The sequence below is a fragment of the Bicyclus anynana genome, chromosome 12, assembly GCF_947172395.1.
Source record: "Bicyclus anynana chromosome 12, ilBicAnyn1.1, whole genome shotgun sequence".
In the NCBI taxonomy this organism is placed as follows: domain Eukaryota; kingdom Metazoa; phylum Arthropoda; class Insecta; order Lepidoptera; family Nymphalidae; genus Bicyclus; species Bicyclus anynana.
In genome coordinates, this window is record NC_069094.1 from 9,881,789 (window position 1) to 9,898,596 (window position 16,808).

At 37.2% G+C, this 16,808-nt stretch overlaps 1 protein-coding gene across 1 annotated transcript; it reads right to left on the reverse strand.

Moving 5' to 3' along the window:
* Nucleotides 1-237: 237 nt before the first annotated feature.
* On the reverse strand, nucleotides 238-13,712 carry LOC112049757 (zinc finger MIZ domain-containing protein 1). Its single transcript, XM_024087782.2, has 11 exons — nucleotides 13,292-13,712; nucleotides 12,497-12,645; nucleotides 7,130-7,259; nucleotides 6,276-7,041; nucleotides 6,056-6,188; nucleotides 5,730-5,940; nucleotides 5,282-5,622; nucleotides 5,052-5,199; nucleotides 4,488-4,826; nucleotides 3,640-3,843; nucleotides 238-3,267 (listed from the first exon to the last, which is right to left on the reverse strand). The coding sequence occupies exons 3-11, from the start codon at nucleotides 7,226-7,228 to the stop codon at nucleotides 3,106-3,108; spliced, it is 2,403 nt and encodes an 800-aa protein (XP_023943550.1). The 5' UTR covers nucleotides 7,229-7,259; nucleotides 12,497-12,645; nucleotides 13,292-13,712; the 3' UTR covers nucleotides 238-3,105.
* Nucleotides 13,713-16,808: the final 3,096 nt, after the last annotated feature.

A 16,808-nucleotide genomic window follows, 5' to 3' on the forward strand; every position in this document is an offset into this window, starting at 1 on the left:
GTAGCAAAGTATAATTTACATTTTAATTTTTCAAATTGTAAGAAAGTGAAAATTCTATTATTCTGTAGGTACTTACTTACCTGTGTTTTTTATCAATGTAGGTTATACATGTTAAATTAACACCAAAATCATAACAGTGATTTGATGGTTCTGTGTCTCCATTTTATATTATTTTTATGTTTAAAATACCCAATGGATAAAGGTAATCTAAGAATAAAAATAAATAAAAGAACTATGTTAATGTTTTAGGTTCATTTTATTTTCAATAACATAAAAATGTTATGTTTTCCCATTTTATACATTTCAAAATGAATTTTGGTGAATACCAACCTGAATAAACATGATTGTGGTAGGTTGAACTTTACTACTATAGTACAGTTTGGCTTTTCGTGAACTTGAAATCTCAGTACGCTTATTTAGAACTCTCCCTTCACTTATTTCCAAATGCAGTTTCTTAAATTTGCATGAGCATTTAATCTACTATGACAGCAGCTCATTACAATATTCAACAAAATAATTATATTGTAATAATTTACTCTTTTGGATGAATCACACATTTGGATTTTCGCCTTGTGATCATGTGATATGCTATACATTTTTATGATATTTTCGATTTTTATATAAACAAATTTAAATTTTTACCCTACAGAGGTATAATTTATAAAAAAGTATTTGGTCGCACAAAAATCTGTATGCTGATGATCCATCCAATAGGAATATTAACTACAATAAGTAGAACTAGCTAACTGGAATTGAAGGTCCCTTAAAAGTATGTATTTTAAAGTTAAAAAGCTGTGATCAACTAGACAAATCAGCTTTGCTGTGTACTAGTTCTAAATGTGTTCACAAGAAGTATACTTCTGCTTGAATAATTGACCACTGCTTTATATTATACTTATTTTATTGTTTCATAATAGTCGACTAACTCTAAAGAGGCGTCCATAAACATAGCATGAAGTAAAGATGCACAAATCACCAATTTTTTACAAAAGTTAGTGAGAAGTTTTACATACAACTCTAAGTTACAGATTGTTTATTAATAAACTGCTCTTTAACACTTTAGGAATAAGTTATGAGTGTAAATTTCAATGTTCAAACAAATAAATTATTTAATTTGAAGCTTTGACATCAACAGAATGAGAATTTATTCTACAAGAATTAATTAATTGTCATTTACTGTTTTAATCTCTCTGTTGGTCACAGAACACATTTGTGGGAAATTGTTTTATGGGAACTTAATTCCATTTAGATTTTTAAACATTTTAAATTACTTCTTGCTGCAAACAATACAAATATTATTAATATAGATAAAATGTAATACAAACAAATACAATACATAAAGGAATAGAACTAAACATTTGAAAATATGTGAAACGTGATATTTTCAATACAATGCTCATCACAATTTTCTCATTATTTATCAAGTTATTCAACAGTTAATAGAATTGTATATATATTTATATATTTTAATATAACATCTACAGATAATTATATATTTATGTATGTATCTGATATTATTGCTTTCAATCATGAATCATAAGTAATGTTGATAATAAAATGTAATGTTGAATTAGGATGAGCAGTGATAGAGAAAATCTATTTTTTATAGCTTAAGATTTCAGAATTAAAACAGGCGTTTCAGAGTACAGAATAGTAAAAGTAAAGTTAAGAAAAGTTCATATTTTTGTGCTACAAGTATGTAGATATGGAGAAAATATCTACTGATTGATTTTTCTAGAAAGTAAATAAATTAAACATAGTTGAAGAAGAAATAAAATCGAGATAGGAATTCTGTTTTTCAGTCAAATATTATTCTAGTATTGGACTATTAATATATTTTTTCTATAAAGTTGTTTGGTAAATAATTTCCAATATTGACTAAGTCCCAATTTTAAGTACATCTGCACTCTGAACGCATGGAGACATGTAATGTATGTATATTATGGTATTTGTAATTTGTATGTACATGTAAAACCATGTGTAGATTTTTAATTTAGTAATACTACACTAAAACTGGCCATCATATAAGTATCTGCCATGTTCACCTAAATATAACTAGATAATATAATATGCTTAACTATTTTCTTATTTACAAATAATACAGTTCATTACTCTTTTTAGAAATTAAAATATATTTCTATCATTCTTCGATTCACATAACGCAAAATAATTTAACAGAGTTCAATTTTGCTCTCACATTTTTACAATATAGTTTTGTAACAACTAGTTTGTTACAGGAGGTTTTGTTGAATTGAAACAACTCATTTAGAATATATCACCCAAAAAGCGAGTAGCGCTATACTCACGTATCCTACGACTTATATTAAAAATGCAGAATATGCGAAAACGTCAAGGAATATTTTACATTAAACGGCAATTGAACGATATAGTTCACTCGCATTAAATAGGAACTATAAGATTCATGATGCCTCCGCGACAGTCGCGTCGCTCTACGCTATATGTACAGGCGGTGCGACGTCCTCACTACACCCAAATAACAAATATCAATAAAATAAACTCTTTCTATTTACACTTGGTGAACTATTCACAAAATATGGACACAAATCAAAAACTTTCATCGATGATAATAATAATATATCGAATCGAATAAGAAGTTAATTGTATTACGATATTAACTTTAATTTGTGTTACAGTTTATACTAGAGTTTAGAATATAAGGAGCTTAGGTGCGCCACCGAGCGGCGGTGCGAGGAACTATACATGCACGACACCCCGTGCATGCCTGCCTTCGCCTTAATACAATATTACCTAAAATATTATATCGACTAAATTTTCTCCAGTGCCGTTGTTTCAACAAGACACAATGTGAACGCACTGATTGCCGCAAGTTTTACTCCAATAACAATTTTTTTTTTAATTTTAGGAGATTCTGATTGCGATAATCTGCGGCATTCAATACTTTCACTCGGGAGAAGGAACTAAAATCTAGTATCACAATGTCGGGCTCCACTTGTATGAAGAGCTGGATTTTCGCCGTACACGGCGAACCACTCACGGAAGCTGAATGACTAAACGAGATCGCATCACCTCACGTCAGTTCACATCCGATGGAGCGTGCAAGCCCCACCAGTCGCACGCGTTTGCTCATTCGAAGAGTGCTAGGAGATCATCGGACGACGGCGCCCGCGGCGGATGCGATCCTGCCGAGGACGAGGATGAAGGCGGAGTCGCTAGCAGTTCACCCAGGGCCGGCGCGTCCAAGTATGAGAGGAGCTCCATCGGGTCTACATTTGTTTCCGGTAGGAGCTGGAATAAAATATATCATTTTTGAATTTTTGCATACAAATATTTTTAATATTAAAGTGGCAATGGGCAGGCCACATAGTTCGAAGAGCCGATGGACGTTGGGGTCCCAAAGGTGCTGAAATAGCGACTCCGCACCGGAAAGCGCAGTGTTGGTCGACACCCCACTAGGTGGACCAAAGACATCAAGCGGGTTTCAGGGAGATGCTGGATGCTAGCGGCTCGAGGCCGTTGTGCTTGGAGGTCCATGTAAAAGGCCTATTGTTCAGCTGTGGACGTCCATCGGCTGATAATGATGATAATGATACAGTTTTTTTTTTCTGTAACACGCTGGTCAGTCTCCTGCAAATGTCGAGTACTCATACAACTACTTACATTAAGATTATCTGTGCCCTCTCCGTCAATGACGGCTGCTGGATCGAAGTTGAGATCTGCTGGGATGTCGACGTCGGTGAGGGGTAGGTGGTCGACGGACGGCGGGCCTGGAGTGTGGCTGGACCCAGGGGTGTGCGCCCCGCCGCCCCCTCCCGGCGTGTGCGCGGAGCCCGGCGTATGTGGGGTGTGAGGCGTGTGAGGCATCTGTAACCAGGTGAGTTTTATAGATTTTCTAAGTCGAGGTTACTACTACTAAAGATGCTTGGAGTTCATTGGATCAACTTCCACCTTCACATAGGATTAGAAAGTAAAAGAAATTGTTATGATTTTAAATGTTGTAAATTATAATAATGTATGTTTTTTGTATTCTAAACAACTGTTGGGTTAATTGATGGCTTTTCTCAGCAAAACCTGCCTTCCGAACTGTAGTTCGGTTGTAGAAAGTGGTAGTCTTTACAAATAGTCAGACTTGATGTTTCAAATTGATTGATGTATCCTAGTTTCTTTTTAATAGTCTAAACTCAAGTTCTACTAAATTATTTAGATTAAAGATATTATGCAAGGTCAACAAAAAGACAGATTGACAGACAAAAGTTTAAAATAAAATTTGGCTTTAGTATCGATTATATGTACAGTGGCCTCTAACAAAAAAATTCAAAATATCTTCGATGTACACAATTTGCCTTAGTACATTTTTATTATACCCAAGTATAGATTTGATTTTGTCGCAAGACATACTTCGATGCTCGTTTTTATTTGTAAAACAAAATAAATATAGGTACAGTATAGGAGCAAATTTTTTACTTTATTTACAAATGGTTTGTTTTATCATGGTATTGACTACTAACCTGCTCATTAAGACTTTTCTCCATAGCGTTGAGTGGGTCCAAAGAGTTGACACTATCATTCAAATGAGAAAGGGGACCGTTGCCAGCAAATTCGTTGCTGCCTGGCCCATTGCTCATTCCGAAATCATAGTTTTGATTACTTGATCCCGAGTTTCTATTTTGTCCTCCTTGGTTATACGATGAAATCATGGAGCCACTCGCAATGGTGTTCATGTCAGGCGGTAAGTAGGGTGATAGGGCTTGGTTCATGTCCCAATTGTTCATTGTTGGCATGTTCATCGACCCAGGTGATACTGCTTTCCCTCTTTTGCCACTGCCATCATTGCTGTCGTCCTCTTGCTGTGGAAGGATTAACATTATTTGTAATAAATTCTAAGTGTTTTAATTAAAATTAAAGTTAGAAATCAGGTCAATATTATTGATCGGACGTTGGGTTAAAATAATATTAATAATATGTTTTAAGGCTAACCTACTTTCTTACGAAACCTAATAATTATTGTCGATATAAAATGCCTTTCGTAATTACGTGGAGGAATATTCTAATTAAACTAATTTTTTGTTTACCTTGATACCGGTGTTTGTAGGAATCTTGGTTGCTTTCCAATTTGCCCCACTATCGATAGTTACTTCATCCACATCAGAGGTATTCAAGGTATTTAGGATACCCCACATGTATTGGTCTACTTCTAAACCTTCTAGCTGGGCTGGTTTACTGTAATAGAACAAACAATTAATTTATTATCAATGATCTTCATTGTCTTCATTTGATAAATGCTATAAAGAGTGTAACTTACTTGCAAACTGGACATCGCCACGATCCTCGCTCGCAATTCAGTTGCAAGTATGATTCTAAATCAAAGCATTGTATATGTTTGCATTCATGCCCTCGTGCTGGTAATGTTATCTTTTTGAATGTTATGGGACATTTTAGTGATACTTTGAGCGCCGTTTGTTCAACACTGTCTCTATCGTTTGAAATATTAGGGTTATTGTTGGGATTGGTTGGCGATTGATTGAAGTTCATTTTGATCTTTGCGATGCAATGGTCCGCTGTGAGAAGGCGCTTCCTTAGTAAACCTTGCAAAACACTCCTCACACTCGGTCGATGTACTAGTTGCAGAACGAATAGATGTGACTGAAAGTGAAGTACTTAATTATTGAATATTGCATTCTTAACAAAATATGCAACACATATTTGCTCTAATGACAATTTAAGCTATGATAAATTGATTTGATACTTACACAACAGCAAGCGGATACGGTGATTTGTATTGTATTCCTGCCAGGTTGACACACTTCTTTCAGGTACAATGGTTTGTGTGATGATTTGTTTTCACCTCTGTCAATCATTAAAGGTGTTGCATTGACTGAGACCTGCACACTTGCCGGCCAATTTGTATTCATTTGCCGATCTTCGTGATGAAAGCATTTTAGTTGTAACTCAAGATCGGACCTGTAAATTAAACAATTCATCATTGTATTTTAATAGACAATTACAGAAAACAAATTATCGTTATAACCTTTGTGCTATTTATTTAAATCAATTGAAATTGTTGAAAAATATGTACCTCCATATTAACGTTGAGTGGACCGTCGGTTTTAATTGGAATACATGGTTGCTAACAGCTAAATTATGTTCTAATCTAAAAGGTGGTAGTATAATACCATCTCTTACAGGGAATGTTAACCGGAGCTCGTCATCTGGAACAATAAAATATAAACATTAGTAAACATCTTGGCTTGTAATTGTTGTATAATTTAATCAAGGATTATGCAATAAATACTCACTTTGCATGCCCATCGGTGGTTTGAGCTCATTAAAATGAGGTTTAACGTCTGCATTTGGGCTAATGTACGGTGGCATACTGCTCGCCGGCGTGAGCGGCGGTGTAGGGTTTCCCGGCACAGGGCTGTGTTGGTAGCTCATGTTTGACCGCATAGCTACCTCTTGTGCAAACTGTCCGCCATACTGTCCACCATATTGCGCATTTCCACCTTGATGCTGGGGGAACTGATTCGTCACGCCGCCATTGAAATATTGCCCCTGGTTTGAATACGGTGGCGTCGATTGCCTCATAGTACCCCTCATTCCTGCACCAAAATTTCCACTCGGACCGAGTGCTTGTTGCGGTGGGTACTGAGCCTGGAAACCGGGTCGTCCGCCGTATCCCGTGGGATATTGAGCAGGCCCAGGACCAAAGTTAGGCTGCCCAGTCATGTATTGGCTTTTCCTTGAGCCCATTAGCATCGTCCCTGAGGGATACGGCGTGTGTCGCCTTTGGTGGTATCCAGGGCCCATTTTTGCCGATCCACCCATTTGACCGGGCGCCATTTGCGAGGACATCATGTTAGCGTGCATACCCATATTCGCCATCTGAGCCATGGGATTCATGCCGTTCATGGCATTTCCCATCTGGCCCATGCCAGTCATTCCGTTCATGCCGCCATTGCCACCCATTCCCATTCCCGTCATAGCGGGATTATGGCTGCGCTGTTGACCGTAGCCATTCATCGCACTGTACTGAGGGTTTCCCATAGTCATGTTGCTCTGCATCTGGAACAGAACAGTTAAGTTTGAATCATTGCTCGTTTGAGAAACTAGTTGTCTATGGTAGATATTTTTTTTTCATTGATGAACTCACTTGCGAGAAGGGCTGCGAGTCCTGCATCGCGGCCGTGGTGGCCGCGGCGACCATCGCGGCGGTGGCGCCGAACTGCCCGTTCTCGCCCCCGCCGCTCATCGCGCCCGGACCGCCGGCGCACCCATAGCCGCTGTGGACATTTTACACAATTCAAATATTTGACACAAAACAATAACTTCTAACAAATTTATATATATTCTATAGTATCAGTAAATATCGAAAACCGCTGGACGTATAAAGATGAATTTTGGTACGGAGGTAGTTTATAGTTAGCAGACGACCGACGAAATAAGAACGGATTTTGCGATAGGGGCGGACGTCTAAAGACGGAAGAAGTTGCGGGCATCCGTTAGTATCCAAATTTTTTGTTATCGTACCTATAGTCTCTTGAAGAGAGCAGGAGTGATAATATCTCATTTTTAACATACTGTCTGCTTTCCTATCTCAACCAAGGTGTGCCAAAACTTACGAAATCAGTGTTTAGTTACAAATAGCAGCCATTTTCAAGATCTGTTATATGTATAATATTTATATGTGTATGTTGCTTTGCCGTTTTTTTATCAAAAATACCTTAAAGTTGAATATTTACTTAAAGTTTTGTGATTACGTAAGTGTTTTTCAATTACATTATTATGGTTACTTACAAAAGTATTAATATACTGTACCTGTTACCTGTCATCGAAACATTTAATTTTATCTACTTCAACGGTTTTTTCTTTCATCAACATAATAATAGTATTATTTCAAAATTGTTCCCAATTTTTACGTACGATATTACGAACAGTTTTCTATTACATTGCAAGTGGCCTTGCCGAGTCTTACATTTTACATTCCTCACGTTAACGCATCGATTATTAATAAACGCAGACTCGATATTCAACCCAAATTTTATCGGCGCAAGATCTTTTTTTAGTGTGCGCAGAGATTTTATTATTTTGAACAATGAGAAAAAAAATCAATATGGTCGTATAGTGTGCGACGCGTTGTTACCCCTGTGTTTCACTCGGGATGTGTTTGATTTTTTGTATGGCGCCGGAGTGGGAGAGCGTTTCATGTGAACTGCTTTTGGGGCAAATTCCCGAGCCTTCCCGGAGCCCTTCCTAATAATTCCCATTCGACAAATGGCCGACAAACACTCGCACGGGCTCATTGTTGAGCGCGCTTCTGTAGTAGTGCAACAATGTGCGACTATTGTGTTACGGCATATTTTAATGCATAGGAACACACATACAAATATGATATGGGAACTGAACTTGATTATGTTGGTCTGCAAAATGCTTTAGCTTTAAATAAATGGTCGAATATATCGAAAACGAAAACAAAAAAAAAGGCAGACGAAGTCGCGAGCGTCCGCTAGTTACCAATATATATATTTGGTAGCTTATATTATTATTACTAATATTTTATTTAACACTATATGTATAAAATATATATCTGTATATAAAATTATCTTGTTTTGACGTATCAGGGATAAGATACCGTCTAATTTGTGTAATCTACCGAAAAATGTATTTAAATGTCATACACGTGTGCATTGATAAAATTAAATCCTCATACAAATCTTAGATTTTGTCAAAATAACTACGTAAACCTTTATTTGTATTAGTGATTTCATATATAGATAAATGATTATCAAAACATCAAGCAATGATTACATGTTGTAATTTGTTAGTTTTCTAAACGATACCGCTTTTGAATACTCGTAAATAAATATCTTAACAGACACTTAGTAGCGTCGACAGCCAATAAACACAAGTCAACAGCGCTCAACTCGTCGCGCCGCTTCACAATACATCCACACAGCAGATGATTTACAAGGGTCCTTTCTTAGGTAAACTCGGCCCGACCTACACTTCTTTTTATAGATTTGTCTGAGACTTTTTCCTTTTTGCCGATCACAGAGGCACGGCCGACAAAAAATCAAGAGTGTTCTGCATCCTGGTTTTTTTTTTGTCAAAGAGGTACCACATCCGAATAATCACTTACGCTCCGTTCAAAATATTTTGGGTTTCCAAAGCGAGCGGTCGGTAAAGGCATTTCTTTTGAGACAATTCGTGGAATATTCCTTAACAAAGGTTTACAACGAAGTAGGTACGTGGACGTGCGACCGAATGTCTGCGTTTTGTATGAACTAATACAATTACGTACTTATGTACTTGTGTTGGTTTAAAATCATATCCCATATTATGAGTATGATAAGTTATATTCGTAGAACAAAACCAGTTGGTACATTCAGTTAGGGAAATATAATTATGTTTACCTATTTAAAATGGATCTTCCAAATAAATCATTGTGAATGAGTGCGACTCTATTTTGAGAAGCTGGAAGGTGTTTGGCATACTATTGAGAGATGAGCGAGTAACGTGTTGGTATTTTGATACATAGGCTGCATTTAATTTTAGATAGTTGAGCAGACGCGGTGAATTCTTAGCTAATTGGCAGGAGATATAATCACGTGTCGAAATCAATTAAAAAAGTATTCGTTACCAGTTACTATGCTGTTACATTACATGTAGTTGTAGGTATAATTAAATAATGCTAGTTTACATCAAACGATTGTTACGTCGGTTTTATTGAAATTGATTAGCCGTCATTTTGCGGATGTCCATGATATGTAATGAATAACAAGTTCAATTTGTTGTTATCCTCAAAAACTAGATGACTAATTAAAGTCACAAAATGTGACAAGAAATTTACAATACTATTAATCATCGAAAATAGGTAAGTATGTATATTGAAGTAAATTAAAAAGTGAAGATTTATTATATTTTGCTAGAAATATGAGCGCCTAGAGTATTTTTTTGTTATTAAATCTCTTCAAATTTATTGTAGTTGCTATTTGTGTGTATTATGTATTTTCCAACCAAATCTTGAAACGGCTGAATCTTGTATGTGTATTATAAATCAGATGATTTTCGAATGACTTTATAATAAAATTTAGCAAACATTATTTTTGCAGTTAACTATCGCGTGTTTACTGTTTAATTGATACTTGTTAACAATTTGTTTTAAACATCGATATAGTGTTAAGTAACGTAATATAACTAAGCCTCGTATAGATTATTATCGATGTACCGTGAAGCCGTGGCGTGTTTCACCCCTAAGTTAGACGACAGTTGGTCACCCCCATTTAAATGCTACTTCAAAATTGTGGTCTGTGCGCACATTGCTTACATATAATAGAATTACCTTTTGGAATAATTGAATCAATACTTTATACACTGTCACTAATGTGTTTGGCTTTGAAAATCGATACGCTAGAGATGAAATCACATACCTAAGTTTCAATTGTTTTGTATCGACCGTAATATCACCGTCTTTAGTATTGTTTTCTGCTTTGGTTTCTTGTGTAGGATAAATGAATGAAAGAGTAATGATAGAAGTCATTGCATCGATTTTTATCTTGTTCTCTTCAATTGACGCCTGTGTCGGGAGAGCGAATGAATCATGCTTCAAGGAGCAAATTCCGGGGGTTACAAATGGAGGCGAGCGTTCTGGGGTGAATGCGACACAATGAGCGGGAAGGGTCGACTGGCCCGACTCGCCCGCTTAGGGTAAGTGGGCCCGTTCGCGTCAATATGGGGCTTTATTACGACATTGCGATAACAATTTCTATTTTGTTTTCCTGTGTGTGTTTAAAATCATCGCAATATTTTAATTGTATTGTTATTAGATTTGTTTCGCGATTGATTGTTTTGTTTGGTAGTTTTATGCGCGATGTTTTGTTAATTTCTGGAATTATTGCTTTTTCCAAAATGTCGATTACGACCTGTTTCTGTGTTGAAACTTAATTATATATACATGTTCTTTGCTTGGTGTCGACCTTTGATAGACAAATAACATACAGATACATACAGATTTTGTATTCATAACATCAGTGTGATCGTCTAGAACTATTTTACCGCAAATTACTCAGCAAGTGTCAATGCTATCGAACTCGTATGTGATGTGAACCACGTTGAGTCAGTACATCCGCCCCCTGACTTCTCGCTCGAAACTGACGTTTCTTTCCCACGGCTACCTACTTAAATAGGCTCGGTAATCAGTTACCATATCATTGAATTTTTTAGTTACTTCAAAAACGGTTCAACGTATCAGAAATGTATTTTGTATTTTGAATATAATAACTGATTCTTCATCAAAATCAGGCTCATATTTAGAATTGGATTTACCTGCAAGTTTAGAATGTGAAAAATAATATCTTTTGTTTAGCAGCATTTGAAATATATTAGTGCCAGCTTTCTACCTGTTCATTATATTAGTTATTGATAAAAAAATATTAACGAATATGCAGAGGCAGTAAAATTGGTTTAATGAGCCTTTAACTATTCGATGCGCTCAGTGTGTTAATGTATTGTTTGTTTGTGTTTATTGTAAGAGCTAAAGTGCAGTCACCGCTTGCATTCCCATCTCGCGCTTGTGTGGGTGACGCGGCGGTGTGTGCGTGACCGCGCGCTGGTGTGCGGCGACGTTTGCGTGTGTGCGTGCGCTGGGTGCCGAAAGCGTTTGTGCGTGTGAATGGAAGAGCACATTTTCATTTCTTTCATTATTATTGCAGCGATGTGCATCGCGCGCTTCACATCGTTACATTTATGCGGTGTAACTTAACCCTACGTTTATGAGGTGATTCCGTATATATAAATATTCATTTTTAAGCATTCACTCTTCCATTACGAGCGGTTTATTCAGTTTGTAATATCACAAATTAAATATAGCGGCTGCTGTTTTATTTTACGTTGACGTTATTTTTGATTTTATTGCTTGTTAACTACGATAAGGTGAGCAGTGGTAAGCGAGTCACGTTTCAGCGTTTTGTTCAAATGTAAACAAACTTGTTCCGGATAAGATAAAACATTCTATACCTACCTGGCTATAACTACGTGGTGTCGGTACGTTTAAAAATACGATAACAATTCTGTACGTAACGTACTTAATTTTAATATCTTAATCAATATTATCTGTAAGGTAATCCTTCAGTACGTAAACGATTTCTGGTTTTGCCGAAAATTAGGTATTTGATGCATTTGTTTGTTTTATGTCATGTTGTTAATATTTTAATCTACTATATTATCTTATATAAGTTAAATAATTTTCGTGCTTTTATATGTATGATTTATTTTATTTCTATTATCATTTTCGTCTATATTATATAACTTTTTATGATCTTAATATATAAATGCGAAAGGAAAATCATCATGAAATCTCAAAAAAAGCTTGACGTACAAAGATGAAAATTTGCAGGGTGGTAGTTTATAGTAAGTAGGTGACCGCTAAGAACGAATTTTGCGATAATGCCGGATTAAGGAGGTTTTATATAAAAGCACGATAATTAAATAAATATTTTGTGTAATTCGTAAGTGTACTGACCTTGGCGCGTTTACCCTGTAGCCTATGGTATCCTGCAGAATATGATGCCTTTCTGAGTCGGGAGCTTGAGCTCCCGCGTAGCTTACGTTGGCTCCCGCGTATCCTGCCGTATTACCAGAGTGCGCCGTCCTGTCGAATCAACGCGCCTCCTGAAACACGACGTACCTCATTGATACTCGTCACCAGTGGCGTGCACAATTTTAACCAGGGTATGCACTTTATACAAAATGGAAATTTCCTTCTCCAATACTGGTAGGCAGTGCATTTTTTGCATCTATGAATCGCGCTCGTAACCTTCACAGAGGCAGCAATTTCCAATTTTCCTTTCCATTCTGTTCGTGTCACTGTTTGGGCTTGTATTGCGATGTTACCGTCTGTTTTTCAGACAAACTGAACGCCGCAACGTCAACAATCGACGAAACGTTCGCAAAAAATGCAACGTCACAACTTTTATGTAAGCAGATATTTAATAGAATATTTAATTCCGACAGATTATTTGTTAAAGTTGTAATTTTTTTTTTGTAAATAAATTGAATCGAATGCAGCATCAGTTTAATCGTATTTTTTAAAAACTCGCTACATCGATGTACGTGACGTGTCTACGTTGCCATGTCATGATCAGCTGAAGGAAAATTTGCGTAGCCGGACTCTACGACTGTAACGTTCGTAGCGCAATAATTATTACAGCCTGATTTATTCTCGCGAATGTAAAAAAAATTAGCTAAAGTAATTTTGATTGAAAATATTTTTTTTTAGCGACTAATATATTTTTTTGTCTCACAACAATTCACACACCTTTTAATTTAATTCACTACAAATCCTCCGCAAGTCATTAGCACTTTAATTTTCGTAATTCTTTCATATCCAAGGTCTTCTGTAAAAATCCAAATTGACAACACTTTGCAATCCTTTGGGTGGTCACTGCACTGTTTTGTGTCTTAAAATTTAAATGTCACTGCACAGTTCATAAAAACAATCCAAATCCAATGGGGGGTGGGTCACAAAATTTTGTCGTGTCACTAAAATCCAGCATTTGATAAATTAAACGAGTTGTTACAGTTCATAAACGGATCGCACTCTGCATTCAACGAAACATGATAGACGTGTTGCACGAGTGCCGACGCCGACGTCACTGACATCAAACAACCACACGTTCGACCGTCAAAGGTAACACTGGCTGGCGAACCGGCGACGGTGAGTGAGAGGTTGCGCCGCGGGGCGCTCCCACCCCGCGCGACGTTGCCAGCTCGCGGCGATAAAGTGGCGCACCCCCGCGTCCCCCCACCGTACGTCGACGTCTCGGCATTCTGTACTCGGCCGAGCTCGGGCGCCATCGTCATCAAGTAGACTCCCTGCCCCACCCCGCGTACTCGACGTTTCATTTCACGTAACGGTTCTCAATCGAGCGCGATACTGCAAGCATGATAGTTGCAGTAATCTTTCGCTAAATGATATTTGTATTGGTTACATTAGACGAGCGTATTAATTCGTCGTATACATGTTAATTCAATTGAGATTCTAGTTCATGCTAGTAAAGATGCAAATGTCTCGTACTGAGAGATTAATTAAAATGATCGTTTAGTCCGTTTGAGGCGCGGACTCGGTCGGCATTCGGCAAGAGCGTTCGTCTGCGACTGTGTCGGAGCATAATAATTAACAGCGATAAACAATGGCGAAGTCGTCCTCTGGTCACTACCTGCGCATGACGACAGAGGACAAGTGACTCGTCCTGCGGTGTCCTTGCCACGCCGTCAGCGTCGCACGTACACATTTTGCACACATCTTTAAACGACACGATGATTTGTTGATTGTTCACATATTTTCGCTTGCTCCGATTTAATTTATGTGCATTTTATATCGCAGCAATACAGTATCTACATGTAAAATCGGTTACAAGGTCTGATGAGCGTTTCTAGGCCTCAACACACACATGTAACGAATTATTAAAAAATAAAAATTGTAGGCAATTTTTTAACGTTGCTTAATGCCGTGAACAATAAGTCCGTTGTCAAAAATGACCATAAACATAAACGTTAATCCTCCATACAAGTTTTCTCGTAATAATCTCGTAGTTATGCCTCAGAATAGATAATGTGCGTGCGTGTGAGTCGTAGTAACTATGAAATCGTTTATTGATACGCTATAATTTTCGTCCGGCAGTCGCCGCCGACTGGAAAGTCAGGAAAGCGCGGCGCGCGCGCATTCGTCCGCGTTCCGATGCGCCTCCCCGCACATAATCTAATTCGTAAACAAATCTTATACATAATCTCTAAATATCGTAAAGTATATATAAACTAGCAGACACCAGCTTCGTCCTTAATTTTCTGATCCTAGTAACTAGTAACCTAGTTACAAGTATATAAAGAACTGACTTTCCCATTTCCCTCCCATCCAAAATCCGTTCTCAGTTATCTTCTACAACCTAAAAATTCCTGTAAAATTTTCGGTGTCTAAAAGTTTCAGACATCTCTATTTCTCCTAGGCTTAGTAGGCTTTACTTCTACTATTTTTTTGTCGACCTACATTGCAGTGTCTTATTTGTAACTTGATTTAGCAATGAAGTGCATGGTCATCATCATCATCATTATCAGCCGATGGACGTCCACTGTTGGACATAGATCTCTTGCATGGACTTCCAAACAAAATGGGTCGCCAGCATCCAGCGGCTCCCAAGTGTATGGATTTTGACATCCCAGAATAGAACACATTGGAAGAGGTAACTAAGGCCTACATGAATACGGTATAAAATAGTTGATGATGAAGAAGAAGAAGGAGTACGATTATGAATAAGAAACCTATTATATTAATTCCATGTTAACTCCTCAGTGCCTGAAGGCAAGACTTCGGAAAGTGCATGTTGCCAGTGACGACTTGTGGTTCCAAGTCTTGGTCGCTAACTATGGGCATTTTAGGAAGGCTCAGAGTCACAGCGATTTATGAAACTGAGTATCTCTGCGTGATCGAATCAGAAAAGAGGAGGAGATGAAGTGGCAATGGGCGGGGACGTTGGGGTATAAAGGTGATAGAATGGCGACCCCGCACTAGAAAGCGCAGTGTTGGTCGACCGCTCACCAGGCGGACTGACGACCTAAACGAGTCGCTGGGAGTCGTTGGATGCAGGCGGCTCAGGATCGTGATGTTTGAAAGTACCTACAAAAAGCTCATGTCCTGCAGTAGACGTCCATCGACTGATATGATGATGATGATGATATGTTAATCTCGTTAAGATATTGTAACACCAATAAGCATCTGCGTAGTTCTACTTTGTGGGCATAAACTCCACTGACAAAAGAAAAAGTTTGTGCCCGTTTTCACCAGCCACGCTTAATACATTTGGGTTTTATATAAATGACAAGCCACTACTTTCGGCTCCTAATTTTGTCTCATTTATTAAAACTAACAACGAATCGCCTATCAAATATAAGTTTCGCCATAAAGGAATTTGTGATGGTATCTACGTAAGCAGATAAAGAATTTTAAAATTGCACAATAACATAAGTTTTATTCACGTAGAATGACGAACAAACATTAAATCCATGAACATTTAAAAAACCAACTTGTTAAGTGTTTTCCAAAAAAATACGTTCATACTTCCACAGTACTTCTATGATAAACTGGAGAATTCTGTATTCTCCAGTTTATCATAGAAGTTCTGTGACCTCCTTCCGACTCATCAGAGCAGCTCAATGTTACCATATTACTGTTACCTTATACCATACTCATTGTACCATTTTGTTGACACCCAATCTGCCCAAGTAGTCCACCTGAATGTCTCTCAATATTTGATTACCTTTCAAAATCCACCTTAAATTGAATGTGTAATTATTAATTATTTATTCGATGGTATGTATTTTAAATGATACCACCTGTAATTTATTGTTCTTGCATTTTCCGTACCCTAAGATTGTCTGGAAACAGCAATAGGGTCGCTTTTAATGTTTTGCTGCTTCTGCATATTATTTCATTGTTTTTTCCTCTGTAATAAGTACTTCTGTTTTATGTATATGTGTGCTTATGTTTCATCTTTTGTTTCTTTGTTTGGTGATGTAAAAATACGAGAGAATAAGTATATTAAATTAATTGACACATTATGTACACACTAACTGGGCAAGGGGGTTTTGTGTAATTAGATCGAATCCGTTTGACAGCAAATTCATTCAATTTGACATTATTTGACGTATTAAGTGGAGCTGTTAAACATATCCAATCAAGTTACACAATTATCCACCTGGTCTAATGATAGCTTGAAAAACATTCTCGGTCGAATTAAAAAAAGAGGGAGGTTTAAAAGAAATCGCTAGTATAATTTACA

What these genes read in the sequence shown, in the direction of transcription:
- LOC112049757 (XM_024087782.2), bottom strand. Translation starts at nt 7,228, where the DNA reads ATGAGCGGCGGGGGCGAGAACGGGCAGTTCGGCGCCACCGCCGCGATG. An exon ending in ACCACCGATGGGCATGCAAA is followed by an intron (nt 6,189 to 6,275) that starts GTGAGTATTTAT and finishes TTATTGTTCCAG; the next exon opens with ATGACGAGCTCCGGTTAACA. An exon ending in CCGTATCCGCTTGCTGTTGT is followed by an intron (nt 5,623 to 5,729) that starts GTAAGTATCAAA and finishes CTTCACTTTCAG; the next exon opens with TCACATCTATTCGTTCTGCA.